The sequence below is a fragment of the Thunnus albacares genome, chromosome 7 (assembly GCF_914725855.1).
Source record: "Thunnus albacares chromosome 7, fThuAlb1.1, whole genome shotgun sequence".
NCBI classification, from domain to species: domain Eukaryota; kingdom Metazoa; phylum Chordata; class Actinopteri; order Scombriformes; family Scombridae; genus Thunnus; species Thunnus albacares.
Window position 1 is genome coordinate 30,329,592 of NC_058112.1, and position 20,959 is coordinate 30,350,550.

Here is a 20,959-nt window from a genome sequence, read left to right on the forward strand (position 1 = left end):
GATCCGGAGTCCCTGAACGCCTCATGGTGAGTCCTGGGTATTTAACATTCTACCCTGGACAGCGGCAGGTTGTTGCGCAAGCGCAGCCCATTCAGTGTGCATGAATACGGAGTGAGGAGAGGACAGGAGCACTGGGAGCATTGGGAGTACTGGGACTGGGAGGACACAGTGGACTGGACGGACCGGACCGGACCCGGGCAGGCGGACATGGATGGACAGAACGGCAGCAGCAGCATCTGCTCCCGGCCGCAGGGCACCGTGACAGACCGCAAGAAGAAGGAGAAAATCCCCGACAGAGTGACTCTGAAGAAGGAGATCGGGCTGCTGAGCGCCTGCACCATCATCATAGGTGAGGCAGGAAAACAAGAGCTGCCAGTCGGCATCAGTTCTGCTTCTACTTTATTACTGCAGAACTTTTAAAAAGCTGCAGTTAGTGTTTGACTTCTGCAGATCGCTGCAGGACTTTTACATCACAAATAAGTGTTAAAACGCTGCTTCAGATGGTTTATGAACTGCATGAGTAGGCTGGGGAAACTTAAATAAAAGGCACTCAGAGTTTTGTGGCATTGGTCATAAGAAAATGAGGGACTCCATGTTTGTTTGCATGTGGATTCAGATGAAACTGAGCGCTTACGTGGCTGAAATATATGAAGTCCAGAAGCAGGCTGGTGGTCAAGCAGAAGAACATTGTCTGCTGGAGCAGAATGAACAGCAGGGACCTTTAAACACACCTAAGCACAGTAAATATGAGCATCATGCAGGCTGGATGGAGAGGGAGGCCTGCATGCAGAGGGCCGGCTGCTCTTAGATATCAGCTGGTATTGATATTAACAGCAGTGCAGCTCAGTGATGGTGAAATGTCAGAGTGACTGAATGTGCTGTTAGGAGTCCCCAGACTGCAGCACAAAGGTCACTCTGACAGTAGTGGAAGAAGTGTTCAGATACTTTACTCAAGTAAAAGTACAAATACAGTGATGTAAAAATACTCCATTACAAGTAAAACTCCTGCATGAAAAATCCTACTATAGTAAAAGTACATAAGTATTATGAGCTTGATGTAGTTAAAGTATTGCAGTAAAAGTAGTGGTTTGGTCCCTTTGACTGATATATTATTATATATGACATCATTAGATTATTAATAGTGAAGCATCAGTGTTAGAGCAGCATGTTACTGTTGTAGCTGCTGGAGGTGGAGCTAGTTTACACTACTTTATATACAGTTAGCTAGTTTAGTCCAGTGGTTCCCAACCTAGGGGTCGGGCCCCTCCGAAGGGTCAGCAGATAAATCTGAGGGGTCGTGAGATGATTAATGGGAGAGGAAAGAAGAAAAAACAAAGTTCTGATACACAAATCTGTTCTCAGTTTTTGGACTTTTTCTCTAATCTTTGATTTTTGCTGAAATATTGGATCATTTGAACATTTATTGAAATGAAAGCATGTGAGAAGTTTAGAGGGAAAAATCACTATTTGGTGGAGCTGTTAACAACTCATAGACATGTGAAATGTGACCCCGACTACACACTGCTTTTTGTAAGACGCCAAAAGCCAAAATGGTTGGAAACCACTGGTTTCATCTTTAACAATGTGTTGTATTTTAAAAGCTTGTTATATTATCCATTGTGTCAAATCTTCATCTGAAAAGTAACTAAAGCTGTTAAATAAATGTAGTGGAGTAGAAAGTACAATATTTCCCTCTGAGATGTAGAAAGTAGCATCACATGGAAATACTCAAGTAAAGTACAAGTACCTCAAAATTGTACTCAAGTACAGTTCTTGAGTAAATGTACTTAGTAACTTTCCACCACTGCTCTCTTATGTAGTAATCTTATAAATCAGACTTCAAAAACGTACAAAAAACAGGATTTTCACTGACAAGAAACCTTATTAAAGTTTTTGGGGTTTTGTATGTTTTTACCAGAGCTGAAATGATTAATCAATTAACTGAATACATGATCAGCTGAAATTAAATTGACAACTGTTTAGGTGATTAATTCATTCATTTTTAAGCAAATGTGCCTCAAAGATCCCTTTAAATTGTGAGGATTTGCTGCTTTTTTGTCTCATGTGACTGAAAACTGAATGTTTTTGAGTTGTGGACTGTTGGTTGGACAGTTGATGTCACCTTTGGCTTAAAGAAATTATGATGGGCATTTATAGACGAATGTTTGTTAGATAAATCAGTAAGTTGCTACTCTGGTTTTCATGTAACTAGCAGTATGGCTCTGTATGATACCGTCAGTCTACAGTATCTATCGGTCCAGATTGAAATATATCAACAACTAAACAAAATTTGGTTCCCAGACGATGTATCCTAAAGACTTAGGTGATCCTCTGACTTTTCCTGTAGCGCCACCTTAAGGTTGACATTTTAGTTCCTTTTTAAAATATCTTTGCATTCATTATTCAGTGCACAAACACTGTGAGTGGACTTTACAGTGAAGGAGGAGACATCTTGTGTCCAACAGTTAAATTTAAGAAATTAAAAATATTTGCATATTCAGAGATTTTGGATTTTTTAGTGAGGGAGAAACAGAAGATGTCATTTTAAGAATTTTAATGTGGTAATTGTACTTTTTTTGTGGAAAAACCACATGACCCTGATTCCAAGCAGAGTAGTTATATGTCTAAACATGTCTGGAGGGGGTCTTTAATAATGCAGAAGTGCCTGTTATCATTATCCTTAACGATCCAATTAGCTGAGAACCAGAAGTCTTCCAATCACAATTCAAAATGCAAAAGTCACTCCGAATCGTTAAATAATGAATGAAAAATCCCACAAATTATTAAAGATGTAGGCTGTAGTCTCAGTTTAAAGCGTGTTTCTATGAGCATGATTTGTGACATCACAACTAGCTTGGAGCCAATCACGGTCCAGTACTCAACTTACACAAGTGTGATGTGGAAACTTGAAGCCTCCAGTGAACAAACACTGAGGATGAATTCGGACATTCTGGATTTTTACATGACGGAGATAATGTTGCTTTGGGAATTTTCTTTTCTGTGAAGAAAAAAAAACATATCAAACACAAATAATTATTTTATTTAAGGCATTTAATGTCTTAAAACATGCATGGAGAGGATCTTTAAAGTGCTCAGAAAAAAAATGTAAGTGGGAACATCTACAATTCTATGAAAACTAGTCAAACTCCATCTGCTGATGAAGATCTTGTGATATGGTCGTAAACTACAGAACAACTACTAAATGGAGCTTGTGGTAAGATTATTTTGGCAACGTAATTATTTTAGTTTATTGTGCTCACATGGTTCATATTCTTAATAAAGTGGTGTTTAATCAAAGGACCACAATGACTCCTAAAAGGTTAATCCAGCCACCTGGATCAATTCATATGTATATAGACAGAGAGAGAGGTTGTTGTTTTTTTGGCTGAATAAATAGCAGTGATTATGAACGAACATGTCGAGCCTGAAAAGATGAATTCACCCTAAAATAAAAACTCTCTTGTCTCTTGTCTTTGTATTGACAACCAGCCTTTAATTTACTACAGCAGTTTATTTTTTCAGCTGCAATAAAATCAAAATATGTCCATCAATATGTCTACAAACCTTTTTACCTCCTCTCGTTTATTCACTGAACATATTTTTTCAAGTCAATAGATGCTCAGTCTGTATTGTGTTACCAGAGTGCTGTAGGAGGAATATGATTATCATCATCATCATCAGAGGAAAACAGAGGGGATACTGACGTACTCACTAGACTCTCAGTGCAGTCATTTGGCTGTGAAATAATTAGATTTTGCTGCACAAGCTTTTTTTTTTTTTTCATGGAATCTGATCAATACAGAATAGATTGTTGAACTTGCTGTCATCCTGTCTGTTGTTTGTAGACGGAAAATCCGGGAAACTACGAGATGATAAGAGACATGCAGGAGCTGAAGTATGATAAGAAAACAACAACCACCATTAAAGAATAAAGCTGGCAATTTTCTATTTTTTTCTTATTGTCCACAAATCTCATGTTTGGATCCAAACCAACAATGAACTGACCTACTAACAAGTATTGTGTGTGTATCCAAAGCCTGATATATCTGATTCCTCCGTTGTTGTCCAAAAACTATTAAAAATACGTCAATGAGCCACACCGCTGCACAAGGTGACATGTTCCTTTAGAAACAAATCCAAAGACTAAAACAACGATCACGTTTTCAGCCTCTGGAGACTAGTTCTGTGTATGGCAGACGCCACTGAGCATGTGCGGGAAAGCAACTCCGTTTACAGCACTAAGATACCTCCATAAGTACAGAATTTCTGTCAGTCTCAGCTGTGTATTGAGCTTAAAGGATAAACTTATTGTCAACAAATGTCAATAAAATATAGGATCTACAAATGTGTTAATCTGTCTCTCAATACTCTCTGACTTCCTGCTCTGTCTGTGACTCTCAGCCCCGTAAATCCTTAAAAACAGCTCACAAATATATAGTTTCAGTTTTAAAATCAGGAGGAAATAGTGCATTTGTTGGGGACTGTTTCCAGCGGTGGATGAATCTACATTTGGTGCTCTAGTGAATGTGTGTGTGTGTGGGATTGAGTCAAGATAAACTACAGAGTGTGTGTTCATGGCGATGAAGGAACATATTACCCAGAGGCAGCTCCAGGCTACATTAGCCACTACTAGAATAACACACCACAATGTGTATATTTGAGTGAATCGGGATGAGCTGCATTGTGGGTAATGTAGGCCCCAGGTTTGACAAGGAATAAGAATGTGTGGAAGAAAAAAGATGATATTTCTGGTTCTGCTGCATCGATTTTGATCCTTTTTTTGACTCTTGATTGTGAGTCTGAAAATGTTATTGGAGTGTGATGTTTAAAGGACATGTTCACAATTCTTCAAGTGTGTCTTAAAACAACAGTCAGGAGCCCAAATGAACAGTGAAAGAGGTTTTCCTTGCTGTAATCATTCCTCCTGTTCATACTGACCATTAGAAGATCCCTTCATAATGCACTTACAATTTAAGTGATGGAGGACAAACTCCACAGTCCTCCTTCTGTGTAAGAATGTATTTAAAAGTTTATCTGAAGCTAATATGAAGCTTTAGCGTCCAAATGAATCAAATCAAGTAGATATCTTTCAACATTACAGTCTTTTTAGTGCCAAAGTCCCTCTTTTTGTTACTATACTTCCACCGCAGCTCAACAGGGAAACACTGTCCGAGGAAACACAAAGAGGGAATTTGATGTTAAAAAGACTGTAAATGTGTCAGATATCACCTTTGACCTCCATCACTTACATTGAAGGCACATTTGAAGGGGATCTTTTAATAGTCAGTATGAACAGGAGGAATGATTACAGCAAGGAAAACCTCTTTCACTGTTCATATGGACACCTGACTTGGTTTAGAACAAATTGTGAACCTGTCCTTTAAGAGCTAAATGCAGCAGGGGAGCAGACTGCAGCTGCATGGTCCTGCTGAAGGGCTTTTTTTTTTATCAGTTGAAGGATACGGCGACCCATATAGGGGTCGGACCTGTGTCCTGCTTGGTTTCGGTGCAGGTATTGGCTAATCGGGCCACGTTCCCTGCTGCCCCGGCTCGGCTAAGCTGAGTGTTCTCAGTTGCTCAAGGCGGACATTTTTGTGAAAATCCTTCTTCAGAACAAGAGAAAGGTCCTGTGTGCAGAATGCTGAAGCACCTTTCCATTCACAAAGAGACGGAGAAAACAAGCTGGCTGCTCTGTACACCGAACCGGGCTCAGCCTCAGAAGTCATGTGTCACTGGATTATAGAGAACAGAACTGTTTTTTTTTATAGGTTTTAATCTCTACAGCACCAATGTGTTTTTTTTTTTTTCACTTGCGTGTCACTTTTAGGAAGCTGCAAGAATAAACGGATGCAGAAGGTGAGTCGGTCACTTCCCACCTCTGCAGCCCAGAGTGGATAATTTATGTCTGGTTATGTAACGGCTGTCTGTGCCACTTGGCTGCCTTCTGCCGTGCTACTGGTAGCGCTGTAGTCTGAATGTGTCGGATCTGCTGGTACTCTACACTGCATACTGAGGCTTTGGGCAGGAGGGATTGTCCCGGCCTGAGTGATGGCCTTTACCTCCTTCTCTAACTCACTCTGTTGTAGAGCTCTTTGTGTTTTAATGCCCTCTGTATAGACTCGCAGGGAAACAGTTTGGATTGTGTGACTGAGGTTTGCTCAATGGGTCGTTGGGTGTTTTTGAAGGTGCAACAGTAAACGCTGGAGACGTTCTGGGTGAAGTGTACCATGTGAAAACCCTTCAGAGCAAGTCACATGTGAAAAGCACGTGTGCTGTTATATGTAAACATATGTAAACGTGTTTCCCACATCCTGACCTCAGAGCACTCACAGCTAGCTTAGATTCACAGCTGTTTTCATCTCCATCTGCGTTTACACTTGATATTTCAGAAATTAAGACATAAAGAGTCTACAAACTAAAAATCACTGGGTTAAATTCTTACCCAGTTTGGGTCGACATAGTACAAACACAACACTGGGTTAACTTTACCAGTCTTACACACGACAAGCTCAGGTGTTAGCTAAAGACTGTGCAAATTGATGTGCATATGACATTCATAAGATACACAAGTTATTAACAATCAACAACCAACAATGACATGTAAGTTTAAAAAGAGTAGATTATAACAAGCTTTAGATTTGTTCAGTAATATAAAATAATAAAAAAAACACTAAAACTGGGTCAAAACGACCTCTTCATGGTAATCTTTCCAATATTTGTTGAAATATTTGAAGTGGCGGACCAACAGAAAAAGAAAAATTACATTACATGCAGAAGTGGGATTAAGTAATTGTTTTTGAGTCAAGTAAAAGTCCTGCATGAAAAATCCTACCATAGTAAAAGTACATAAGTATTATGAGCTTGATGTAGTTCAAGTATTGCAGTAAAAGTATATAAGTATTATGAGCTTGATGTAGTTCAAGTATTGCAGTAAAAGTAGTGGTTTGGTCCCTCTGACTGATATATTATTATATATAACATCATTAGATTATTAATAGTGAAGCATCAGTGTTAGAGCAGCATGTTACTGTTGTAGCTGCTGGAGGTGGAGCTAGTTTACACTACTTTATATACAGTTACCTAGTTTAGTCCAGTGGTTCCCAACCTAGGGGTCGGGCCCCTCCAAAGGGTCAGCAGATAAACCTGAGGGGTCGTAGGATGATTAATGGGAGAGGAAAGAAGAAAAAACAAAGTTCAGAACAGATTGTTTTCAAATCTGTTTTCAGTTTTTGGACTTTTTCTTTGATTTTTGCTGAAATATTGGATCATTTGAACATTTATTGAAATGAAACCATGTGAGAAGTCACATGTAATGAAAGCACAATATTGTCCTCCACTGTATATAGTCTATAGAAAACTGAGAAAGATAAGAAGGTAAAGTAAGACATGTTGAACTCAATGTCAGTATCTTAAACCCACTTCCTCTTCTCCACAGGGAACATCATTGGCTCAGGGATCTTCATCTCTCCTAAGGGGGTCCTGGAGCACTCGGGCTCGGTGGGTTTGGCGTTGGTGGTCTGGTTATTGGGAGGCTGCATCGCCGCCTTGGGCTCCTTATGCTATGCTGAACTGGGCGTCACCATCCCCAAATCAGGGGGCGACTACTCCTACGTCACGGAGATATTCGGTGGTCTGATGGGGTGAGTAAAGACGAGGACGCTTGAAGGAACGATGAAGAGGCTGAAGAGGTTTTCAAGTCTGAAATGTTCTGCTGTGAAGGATGTTGTCAGTTCAACAGTCTGGTTTAGACTGAAATATCTCAACAACTGTTGGATGTTTTACAAAATAGTCTTAAAGGACAGGTTAACAATTTTTCAAGTTTATCTTAAAACAACAGTTAGTTGTCTATATGAACAGTGAACACAGTCATTTAGTGCAAAAATGTATTTAAAAGTAGATGTGAAGCTTATATTCAGCTTCAGCAGTCTGAGTTAGTCATATCAAGTGGATATCTGACACATTTACAGTCTTTTTAGCATCAAATTTGTGTTTCCTCGGACAGTGTTTCCCTGTTGAGCTGCGGTGGAAGTATAGTAACAAAAAGAGGAACTTTGGCACTAAAAAGACTGTAACATTGAAAGATATCTACTTGATTTGACTCATTTGGACGCTGAAGCTTCATATTAGCTTCAGATAAACTTTTAAATGCATTTATGCACAGAAGGAGGACAGTGGATTGGTTGAGATGTGGTTGAAAGCCCTGGGAAACCCTGAAAAATTGACCTTGTGTTAAATTTTTTGCTTTATTAAACTATTATTCCCAAGAAAGTCAAGAATGAATTTTCCAACTTAGAATGGGATTGCAATTAGGGCTGCAACTAATGATTATTTTCATTATTGATTAATCTGCCGATTATTTTCTCCATAAAATGTCAGAAAATAGTGAAAAATGTTGATCGCTGTTTCCCAAAGTGACATGCCTCAAAACAATGAATCGATTATCAGAATAGTTGGCAATTAATTTAATAGTTGGCAACAAATCAATTAATCATCTAATCGTCATTTAATACAAACAGTCACGGTCCCCATGGAACCGTAATAACTTTGGTGAGCCCCCGACTTTTCATTCAGCACCATCAGAACTTCCACTCGTCACACGTTTCAGTTCATTAGACCTAAAACTAATGAGTGACTTCCTGTCAGCCTCAGCTGTACTGGTGCCTTCAGATGTGGTTGCTATTATGAGACGCGTCCATGTGAGGGTCCAGCTTATGAGTTACATATGCTGATGTTTCTAAAGATTCCCTCCAGACATGTTTTAAGAGATACAAAAATACTCTGCTTTGATTAATGATCTGTTTTTTTTCCAAAAAAAAGTTGAATTACCTTGATAAAAACTCTCCTCATCCATCACAGAAAATCCAGAATCTCTGAATATCTAATTATTTCTTATTTCTAAAGTTTAACTGCTGGACACAAGATGTCTATTCTCAGTGTTTGTGAACCGGAGGCTTCGAGTTTCCACATCACACTTATGTAAGTTTAATACTGGACCATGATTGGCTCCAAACTAGTTGTGATGTCACAAATCATGCTCGTAGGTACACGCCTTTAAAGGATCTACCTACATTAGCCGCTACTAGCAAAACATAACTGCAATCTGTATATTTGAGTGAATCGAGTTGGGTTGCAATGTGGGTAATGTAGGCGCCAGGTTTTGACATGTAAGGAGAATGTGTGGAATAAAAAAGATGATATTTCTGGTTCTGCTGCTTTGATTTTGATGTGTGTGATGCTAAATATGTGGAGCGCTGTTTTAAAGGATGCGTTCACAATTTTTCAAGTGTGTCTTAAAACAACAATCAGGAGCCCAAATGAACAGTGAAACATGTTTTTCTTGCTGTCATCATTCCTCCTGTTCATACTGACCATTAGAAGATCCCTTCATAATGCACTTACAATGGAAGTGATGGAGGACAAAATAACTAACAAACTAATTCAGACTGCTGAAGCCTCATATAAGAAAAGAACAACATCCAACAGCAGGAACAAGAAGAAAAACACATTTTTTTAGTGAAAAAGCTTAAAAAATTTCAATTGAAGTCACTTGTGTGCTGCATTTAAGACCCTGAAATAGCATTTAGTCGTAGTAGTAGTAGTAAAAATAATGCATATTCATGTGTCGAATCAAATCTAAGTGTTTTTTAAGAACCATTTCAGATGAAGATATTCTTTAAACCTTTAAATATCTTTCTGTCGTCCAGGTTTCTCCTGCTGTGGAGTGCCGTCCTCATCATGTACCCGACCACGCTGGCCGTCATCGCCCTCACCTTCTCCAGCTACGTCCTGCAGCCTGTCTTCCCGAACTGTGTTCCTCCATACATGGCGACACGGTTGCTGTCCGCCACCTGTCTCCGTAAGTGTCTGATTTGACACTTTTAATTTGTGGGAAAAGCCCCTTGAGATGCAACTAGGTAGTTTTCAAAGGAATCCTCTGGCACTAAAATATGGAAATTAACAGATAAATAAACAAATAAATAATACTAATATGTAATTAACATAAAACAATCAATATTATAACAACATAAAACACACACAGATGCAAACAGGGCTCTCCCAGAATCCCAAACTGCAACATCTCTGTAAGAAGCATCATGTGCACAAAACTAACAAGAAATAAATTAAATTCACCCCACATAGAGGTGTAATTAAGGCCTTTTCATACAAAATAAATATTATTAGAGATGCTGAAAGGCTACAACAGCTCTCCACTACTACTGTAATAATGTTCCTGCAGCTTGGAGAAATGCTGCATCTTGCTGCTGACTGGCCCACAGCGCGCTTGCATCATTCATGAAGGACGACATGTTCTTGTGGTTGTTCTGTTGCTGCTGGTGGATGCTGATCTTTCCTCTGTACTCGTCCCCAAATGACTGCTCTGACATCATATCATAACTAAAGTCATATCTCCCGTAATGCTGATCATAATCCACCTCAGGTTCCTGCATCATTAGAAAACAGGTCTGTTCCTTTAGCATACGTGTGAGAAGGGAAGTGGTCGCATGTAAAATTTCTCTTATGTAACCGCAGGCTGAAGGCTTTTTAAAATCTCTTTTTAGCGGCTGTACTAAAAAATGCATCCCAGGAGGAAGGAGGAGAACAGGATCAGGAGACGGGATGAGGAAGGAACATTTGGTTTGTGGTTTGGAATACGAAAGCTTGTGATAAATACTGCATATCACCAGATACTATAAACCTGCCACAAAAAGTTAAAATATACAGCAAAACTGTTCCCCGGAGAAAGACAAAGACACTTATTGGTTCACATTAAAGGACAGTCAGGTGTCCATATGAACACATGACTATGAAAATATGATTTTGTCTCCCATCACTTCCATTGTAAGTGCATTATGAAGGGATCTTCTAATGGTCAGTATGAACAGGAGGAATGATTACAGCAAGAAAAACATGTTTCACTGTTCATTTGGGCTCCTGACTGTTGTTTTAAGACAGACTTGGTATACTAGTTTATATCAAGTGTATAAAATATTTATACCTGTTTACACATTTTCTCCTCTTGAGTGCATTTGTGTGGTCTTGGGTCAGGTGAACAGCGCTAAATGCAAGTGTAAACGACCACCAAGATGCATTACGAGCCGATCACTCAAACCACTTGCCGAGGTGGTCTGGGATGCATTTGACCACATATCTTTTTTATTGTAAACGCTAATGCGTCCTGATGCGTCCCAGACAAGGAAGTAACAGGAAAATACGTCATCAATGCAGGACGTGGTGGTTGTTTTGGTGACAGCACACCAACACCAAATGACTTAGTCCGGCTAACCTCGACAGTTGGAATAGCCTGTACATGTATATTAATTCTTGAAATATTTTTGCTTTCTTAGCTAGCCCGTGCGTAACAAATACAGCGTCTGTCTGGCAACAGACTGACGTAATTATTGTGCGCAGGGTCCTTTGACCTTCTAGTGGAATTGAAGTAGGTTGTCCATTTGTGTTCAGATCACCGAAACTCATTTTAAAACCAAGTGTAAACAGCCTCAGTGGTGTTTAAAGTGACAGAAGAAGTTGTGTGAGGAAAAAGAGAGCTTACTTTCTCACCTCATACCTGGCTGTTTTCTAAGCCCCACCCCTCTAGTTACTGTTGCTACACCGCGGATAAGCAGTTTACAGTAATAACAGTAGGAGACAGTAATTTTTGGCAGGACATTGCACTGAAAAAGGAAATGCATGCTGGAATTCGTCCATTGGAGGAATGAAAAACAGAACAAATATTCACAGGATAGAAGTGTAATATGACCATACTGTACCTTAGCATTGATGATTGCTAAGCTCACCCCTACCACCAATCCCAATGTTAGAAAGGTGTTAGTTAGGTGTTAGTTGGGGGGTTTCAGACACTTTGTTTGAAGCAAACTGACGTCTTTATGAAATCTGAGGAGCTTTCAAGGGTTCAAACGTGACAAAAATCCATTCTGCATGTAAATAATCAGAGAAAGTCTTTAATGAAAGAAGGAGAAGAAAAGATAATAACAGTAACTCCACCAAAACTGAAGAAATCTTTGAGCTCTGATGAGATGTGAAAGCTGCAGAGAGCATCCTCACTCCTCAAAAATTTAGAAGTTCATATCAAAGATGAATGAATGAGGCTGCTGCAGCAGGAGTGACTGTGACAGAACAAGCAGACTTCATCTCCTGGTTGTACAGCCCACAGCTGACGTTACAGTCGTCCGTGTGGAGCTGTCAGGCTGCCTAATTGCTTGGTGTCTTGCCTGAGAGGTGTGGGGGTGGTGGGGGTTGGGGGGGTGGCGGTGGACATCGCCACGTTTTGTTGCCCTCCGCAACGGAAGTGTTTTGTTTTGTGGGGCTGACAGCGTGTCTTTGTGTTGGAGAGCGAGGCCACCATGAGAGCGAGCAGGGCAAAGTTGGTGACAGTGATGGACGAGGTGAAACAATCACGCCCTCCCTCGCTTTCCCCCATTTCCACATTCCTGCCTCCCATGGCAACTGGCTGCTGCCGCCCACTGAACTCCAACACCGGGTCCCCGATGTAGGGATGTGGCTTTATGAAGGCTGATACTGATATATTTAATATTTAAAGGGGCATTACACCAACTGTATGTCTCTAGGTCTGTTAACCCGCCATGGTTAGTTCTACTCAGCCTGTTAAAACAGCTGTATGACGTCTTCTGTGGCTGCGGAGGATCTTTATCAAGTCTGTGAAAGTGACCCTGATGATGTCATGATGATGTCATCAGGGTTATCTCAGCTTAGATTTAGAGACTACAAATTTACAAGAGAAAGCCTGCGTGACAAAGTAGAGGTTGAAAGATGTTGGTGTCTACCAGGCAGGGAGGGTCTAATGAAAGATGCTGTTAAGTTGCATTATGGGAAATGTAGGAACTTAAAACCCTACTAGAGACCAGTACAAGATATATCAGCCTTTTCTGCTTGGGTTTCGACATCTCTTTTGAAAATGTGCCCCTCAAAAGTCCCCCAACTCTGTAGAAGTGCAGCACTAAATCACTAGAGTACATTAGATCGAAGCTGCTAATTGGTGATAATTAATGACAAAATTCAAAATCCTTTAGATTTAAACCTGTAATACCTTTAGAACATGATGAGAAAATAAAAAACTCTCACTGAAACCTCCAAAATCATGTTGATACATCATAACTGAGTTTTTGATTCATATGGAGCTTATATTCTTTGCATGACAGTTTCTTTTGTATTGTGTGTCCTGAACCTTTATCAAACTACATGAGGAAAAAAAGCAATTAAAAAAGTTGGTCACAAAAAAAAAAATTAGTTCAGAATTTTGGGAAATAAGATGTCTCATGTCTTTTAGAAATAGTCCGGTATGTAACCTCCTGCAACAACAGCAAATTGTCGTTTTTATACTTTTCTTTCTTTGGATTAAACAAATGAGATGTAGCGTGTCAATTAATGAGCTTTACAGGTGGATTTTGTGTTTCTCAGAATGTTGCACTTTTGGCTTTTGCACGATTACAGTTACACCACATTATCCATAATCACTTGATCCTGTTCATCCCCCTCTGTGTGTCCTGTGTTGTGATCTGAGTGTTCCTGTGTTTCCTGCTCAGTGCTGCTGACCTGGGTGAACTGCTCCAGCGTTCGTATGGCCACCAGGATCCAGGACGCCTTCACCGTGGGGAAGCTGATGGCTCTGGGCCTCATCATTGTGGTCGGCCTGGTCCAGATCTGCAACGGTAACCTCTAGAGCCCGTAGCTGAAAGCTTTACTGCTCCCCGAAGTGAAAAACAAAGTCAAACAAAGTGTGATTTATCTCGCAGGGAACTATGAGGCGCTGACTCCTCAGGTGGCGTTCTCCCAGGAAAGGACGCCGTCGGTCGGGCAGATCGCTCTGGCCTTCCTGCAGGCCTCCTTCGCCTTCAGCGGCTGGAACTTCCTCAACTATGTCACAGAAGAAGTGGTCGAACCCAGGCGGTGAATATTTATGCTTTTAAACATCTTCCAGTGCCGTGACGTTATTCAGCTTCCATCTCAGCTTGTTTCTTTGTCCTGCTCAGCCAGATTGCGGGAGACATTTGGGGCATTTTCAGGGGAAAATCTGTCTTCACTCCTCTGTTGAGTGATATAACACATTGTTAGGACTCATTATTTTAGGTTTTTATTTTTAAAAACACCGGTGCACCGTAACCGAATTTTTAAAAATGAATAATATTACAATATATGTACATTTTTTGACTATTAAGATACTATTTACAACACAAATACTCTGTAGTCTAACAATTTCTTGTTTGTAGAGGGAGTCTGGTGCAGAATTAGTGGCTAATTTGTTTTTTCCCTTCTATTTACTCTTCAGTTTTTGCAACCAGACAATTCTCTGAGCTTTGCTTATCCCAAGTAAACCTTGTTTACCGTAAAACATATTGCTCATGTCCTCTCGCAGCAGCAAACACAATACCGTTTGTGAGCGGGGGATCATAGAAATTTGGTGAAAATCTACAATTTTTGGGGCGAAAATTGGGTAAAAACTAAAAATAATGAGCATCATTGTTAGTTGTTGTAGAGATTTATGTTGGTTGGATTTTTTTCTGATCATAAACTGCTAAACATGAATATTTTATGTTAAAAATTAGATAAAAAACTTATTTCTAGTGCCCTTTTTTATCAACTTTCATGCATGTTTATTGATTTTTTGGGGGGGGTTTTGACTGTATCATCTGTGCATGGTGTGTCACCTCGGTCAGGAATCTACCTCGTGCCATCTACATCTCCATCCCATTGGTGACCTTTGTGTACACGCTCACCAACATCGCCTACTTCTCCTCCATGTCGCCCGAAGAGCTGCTGTCATCCAATGCTGTGGCTGTAGTGAGTAACGTGGCCGAACGACGAGTCTGACGTCACATTTCAGAAGATCAGAATCTGTTTAGTAGCCAATTATGCAGCATACAAAGAGTGGGTCAACATAGACGATGAAATAAACAAAGAACAACAAACAAATTAAGAATGGCATAATAATATAAATAGAGATATAAAACTTGAAATGAAGTATTGACTGTACAAAGGAAATATTGACTGTGCTATTGACAAATGAATGATGTGTATGAAATATATGAAGGTGACAAGAGCAATAAATAATTAAATTACATAACAGTGGAGGTTGAATGCAATGTACAATGTAAAGTCCAGTTTGATAACAGTTCAGCTGTTTAGTAGCTGTGTCTGTGTGTGTTTCCATAACGAATGTTGATTAAAAAGAAAAAAAAAAAGTTGGTAATATAATTTTTTTCTTTTGACAACAACCTGTACGCAGTACAGAACGTAGATGAACAGAAAATTAAAACAGATTTGCAAACTTTAAATTTATATATTTAAATTTAAACATCAAATTATGATTTTAGCAAGTATTTCTTGCTTCAGTGCACCTCCAGCGTCCAGCCTCATGTTGCAGTGAATTGTGGGAACGCTTCATAGTGAAAGTTAGCATTTCATACCCTTGATTGGAGGACGGCAGGGGTGGAAAGTACATTTACTCAAGTACTGTACTTATGTTCAATTTTAGGTACTTGTACTTTACTTGATTATTTCTGTTATTTATTACAGAAATGATTATTCACAACTTTATACTTCCACTCCACTACATTTCAGAGAGAAATTTTGTACTTTCTACTCCACTACATTTATTTTACAGTGCAAATATCACTATTAAAAACATTATTTTAGCTCCTTGACCCTGTATCTGTTTCGGTTCACTCTCAGCGCTCTCATAACGTTGTTTTTCGGCACCAGCAGACAGCTGTTTTCAGAGAAAAAGCTCTAAAAAGTCACTGTTCACTACCTGCTCAGCACCAAACGGCAAACAGACACGGTTAGCTGTAGACTAGCTGGTGAACATAGTGGAGCATTTAGCAGCTAAAGAGTCAGATATTTCCCTCAGGAGTTGGTGGAGAACAAAAACAGAAGCTAAAAGAGAGTGAATATTGGACTCACATTCACCAGGTGGACAGAAACACGACTCCACATGAATGATAATGTTGCTCCGTAACTGCTGGATGTGGAAATAAGCAACTGTTTGCTAACAAGTTCAACATAACAACTTAAAAGGTGATGATATATCAGTGTTGTGTTCACTACTTGATTGCAGGTTTAACATGAGCACAGTAGCATTTGTTCATTGGTATCCTGATACAACTGTTGTACAAGTCTTAATTTTGACCCGTTGGTGGCGCTAGAGGAAAAGTCAGGGTCTCACCAAAGTCATTATGATCTACCCTAAACATGCTGTTTCCAGCAGAAATATTTTCAGATGAATCACACGAGTCACCCAGAATCCATGTTGTAGTGTTTTTCACGTCTGTACACATCAGTGATTCTGTCTGTTTTGCTGCTGTTCAGACGTTTGGAGAGAAGCTGCTGGGAATGTTCTCCGTCATCATGCCGATCTCTGTGGCTCTGTCCACCTTCGGAGGAATCAACGGCTACCTGTTCACCTCGTCCAGGTGAGCTCCGCTTTCTGTTTCTGCTTTCTCTTAACTCTTCACGTCGCTTCAGTCTGGCTGCTGACGGCCTGTCTGATGATGTTTCTACCTGCAGGTTGTGTTTTTCTGGAGCCAGAGAGGGTCACCTGCCCAGCCTGCTGGCCATGATCCACTTCAAGAACTGCACGCCCATCCCTGCCCTGCTGGTCTGCGTACGTACAACCTCACCCTGAAAATACAGTGATCTCAGTTTTCTATGGACTTTATACAGTGGTGGAAAATATTGTACTTCCATTACATTTGATGCTACTTTATTCTTCCACTCCACTACATTTCAGAGGGAAATATTGTACTTTCTACTCCACTACATTTATTTGACAGCTTTAGTTACTTTTCAGATGAAGATTTGACACAATGGATAATATAACAAGCTTTTAGAATACAACACATTGTTAAAGATGAAACCAGTGGTTTCCAACCTTTTTGGCTTTTGACGTCTTACAAAAAGCAGTGTGTAGTCGGGGTCACATTTCACATGTCTATGAGTTGTTAACAGCTCCACCAAATAGTGATTTTTCCCTCTAAACTTCTCACATGCTTTCATTTCAATAAATGTTCAAATGATCCAAATATTTCAGCAAAAATCAAAGATTAGAGAAAAAGTCCAAAAACTGAAAACAGATTTGTGTATCAGAACTTTGTTTTTTCTTCTTTCCTCTCCCATTAATCATCTCACCACCCCTCAGATTTATCTGCTGACCCTTTGGAGGGGCCCCGACCCCTAGGTTGGGAACCACTGGACTAAACTAGCTAACTGTATATAAAGTAGTTGAAACTAGCTCCACCTCCAGCAGCTACATAAAGCTTCGTAAAAAAAAAAAAGACATCACTATGACATCATCAGGGTTATCAGACTCCTACAGCAACAGACTTCGACATCACGTTGTAACACCTTGCTGTGTTTTGCAGTGCGCTGCCACTCTTGTGATACTCTGCATCGGAGAAACGCACAACCTGATCAACTACGTGTCCTTCATCAACTACCTGTCGTACGGCGTCACCATCGCAGGCCTGCTGTACTACCGCTGGAAGAAACCCAACCTGTACCGACCCATCAAGGTACCTACACCAGACAGCTTCCCATGTCACCACATACATGTCATTTGTTTCATATCGATGAATCATGAATTATTGTAAACTTTTAACTACATGTTGTGTTCAGGTGAACCTGCTGGTTCCTGTGTTTTACCTGATGTTCTGGGCGTTGCTGCTGGGTTTCAGTCTTTACTCAGAGCCGGTGGTTTGTGGTGTCGGCCTGGTCATCATGCTCACCGGCGTACCTGTCTACTTCCTGGGTGTTCACTGGAAAGAAAAACCAAAGTGTATCTACGACTTCATTGGTGAGTTTCTAAAGAAGGTCTTAAGCTGCATTCAGACAGGATGAACATCACAGGAGGAGGTGGGGAATTAAATTTATCTGTGCTTCTCGGTAATTCAACTCATGGCTCTGGATGGCATTTTAACCACGGGGGAAATAACAGGATATGATCTGTAATAGACATGGACATTGGCGCCGGAGAGATGAAGGTGAGACAGACACTGTGTGAGCTGAAGAAGAGTCAAAAATGGTCCTCCTTCTTTAAGTAATAACTCAGTCAAATATAAACACACAGACGTGAAACACGTGTTGATATCATTCAGTCTGACCTACACTTCCTGAAGATATCATTATCTCTGATGTCCATCAACAATAAACCTCCATATCATAGAAAAAAAAAGCTGCAGAACTTCCCTGAGAATCATCACATTTTTAAGTTTTCTTCAGTATCAAAGTAACCCAGTGATAGTTGTCTGTACATCCATGTTACACTGCAAACAGGAACTGCTAACAGCTAATTCGGCACACTTTTAATTGCGAAAATTTAAACAAATATCATCTGAAAACCAGGCCGAAAGAAAACAGCAGTAGGCCTGTATGTCTGTATGTTGGTGTTAGCATGTTTCCATGTATCAGATTAGCAAAAACATGTTTGACTTCCATTTTCAAACAAAAGTCAAATTTCCCACCGAGCTGATGAAATGAAACGGAATCAGAGATCCAATTTAAAATACAAGGGTTTTGCTCCAGATGGGATTTAAATGACAGGAGGAGCAGCAAGGGTGGTGGTAGTAGTGGTAGTAGTGGTGGTGGTGGTGATGGGAGGGGGGAAATGTTCAAATCACAAGTTGGTGAAGGAAGTCTGCTTAAAGTAACAATCCCATAGATCTGTTTCGTTCTCTTCTGTGTGTTTTTGGACCTCATTTCCCAGAGTTTAAAGCAATGTCGCCTGTGTAACATCAGTCAGTTGGCAACGCTAGCAGAGACCATAAAAAACAGTACACAGCTTCACACACGTGACTTGAAGAGCGAGTCTGTTGCATCTCTGGTGGACCAACCAGTGCTCGGTGATGGAAAATGAGTCACCAACTATGCGTTGCTTGTGATTTTTCCCTGGAACGTCACCACCGAAACCCAGTTTGTAATACTAATGATACTGCAAAGGGCTTCATCACCTCATTCAGCGATAGATAGTGACTCAAACGACATTTATTTAAATTATATTCTTTGAGATTATTACTTTAAATGACACAGTTTTTGTCTGTTTTTTTCTGATGTATAACTCTCGACCCATTGTTGTCTTTTCCTGCAGAGACGGCGACGTTCGTGGGCCAGAGGTTGTGTTTCGTGGTCTTTCCTCAGTTTGACCCCATCGAGATCGCCGAGCCTTCAGAATGGACTGACCGATCATCAGGCAGGAGCAGTTTTTCTGCCAACTCTTAAAACTCTTTTCTGAATATATGAAGATCTTTGTTTTTGTCTCCTGTTTTTATTCCGCCACTGTCTAAGTCCAGACACCTGCTCCTGGTATGGGAGCTTCCTGTCTTGACCTTTGACCCTCCGAGACTCTGGTTTCCCTACAATCGACTGGAAACGCCTTTTTTTCGTCACGGGCTTCTTGCACTTTTTATTTTCTCTTTCTTTTCTACTAAGTCGTCAAGTACAACAACCTAATGCCAGCAGTGTCACACTGTGAAAGTGACTTTTATTCCCATTTTTGGACCCATTTGTTTCCTCTTCTGTAACATGACAGAACTCTGACCGACTGACTGACAGCGCACGGTTATTTCTTCTGAATGTTGCTGGTGTTTTATCGTGCCTTAAAGTCTTTTCACACCAAGTCTGAAACACACATTTAGAGTCAATATTCTGCTTTTTAAACCAAGTCTGCTGCAAATTATTTCAGAAGAGAGTTGGAAAGACTCCAAACACTACATTGCCAAAAGTATGTGGACAGCCAAACGTGTGATTCTGACACCATGTTCATTAAAAGACGGGTTCAAAATGTTTCAAGTTTGTCTTAAATCAACAGTCAGGAGCCCAAATGAACATTGAAACATGTTTTTTCTTGCTGTAATCATTCCTCCTGTTCATACTGACCGTTAGAAGATCCCTTCATAATGCACTTACATGTGAAATGTGACCCCGACTACACACTGCTTTTTGTAAGATGTCAAAAGCCAAAAAGGTTGGAAACCACTGGTTTCATCTTTAACAATGTGTTGTATTTTAAAAGCTTGTTATATTATCCATTGTGTCAAATCTTCATCTGAAAAGTAACTAAAGCTGTCAAATAAATGTAGTGGAGTAGAAAGTACAATATTTCCCTCTGAAATGTATAAAGTAGCATCACATGGAAATACTCAAGTAAAGTACAAGTACCTCAAAATTGTACTTAAGTAAAGTATTTGAGTTACTTTCCACCACAGCAGCTTTGAATAGAATTAAAAAGCACCATCACAACACGACACTTGTTATTTTTTCTATGTAAATTTCAGACTTGGTGTGAAAAGGCTTTTTTTACTGGGGAAAATATATTTCAAATGTTGTTTATTAACTGATTCACTATATTAGATTTTTAGTATATTTTGCGAGTGCCTTTTTGCTTTGTGTGTGTGTATTTCATTTGATTATTTGAGAAGCACTTTGGTCTTCCATCGTCTCGTTTCCTCACTGTTCAGTATGAACTGGACTCAATGTTTGCACAAAGCACCGTCGTACCCCTGAGACCAAGGGCGAGCTCGACTTTATTCATTAACAGAGTAGTTTGTTTTCACTTTACCCGCTGCTACTCTCACCTCGACCCTCATCACTCTGGTTTGTTGGAATTAACTGATTTACTGACTTTGATTGTAATCAGATGTAGAAATACTGACAAATTCTTGCAGCTCTTTTTTAATGAGAAATTAAGATTCTAAAATGATGTTGTGTCAGCTTATTGTATGTATGTTAAGTCTAATGCAGTATGTGACAGAGACAGAAAATAGCTCTTTTTTTCACAAATATTTCCCACGTCGTCCCACTTCTTCTCAGCAGAGTATGAATCTCTTCTCACCATCGCTATCAACATTACAAAGCCGACTTCCTGTAACCTCTGACCCTTTGTGATCACTTATTTTATGTTTCAGTATGACATCAGTAACACTTTGTACAA

The 20,959-nt window shown here is 39.9% G+C and overlaps 1 protein-coding gene across 1 annotated transcript; it reads left to right on the forward strand.

Annotated features, from left to right (window-relative positions):
* Positions 1–87: 87 nt before the first annotated feature.
* slc7a10b (solute carrier family 7 member 10b) lies at positions 88–19,886 on the forward strand. Its single transcript, XM_044357376.1, has 11 exons — positions 88–349; positions 7,436–7,640; positions 9,705–9,856; positions 13,563–13,688; positions 13,773–13,926; positions 14,694–14,817; positions 16,345–16,448; positions 16,543–16,639; positions 17,397–17,546; positions 17,650–17,827; positions 19,118–19,886. The coding sequence occupies exons 1-11, from the start codon at positions 208–210 to the stop codon at positions 19,246–19,248; spliced, it is 1,563 nt and encodes a 520-aa protein (XP_044213311.1). The 5' UTR covers positions 88–207; the 3' UTR covers positions 19,249–19,886.
* Positions 19,887–20,959: the final 1,073 nt, after the last annotated feature.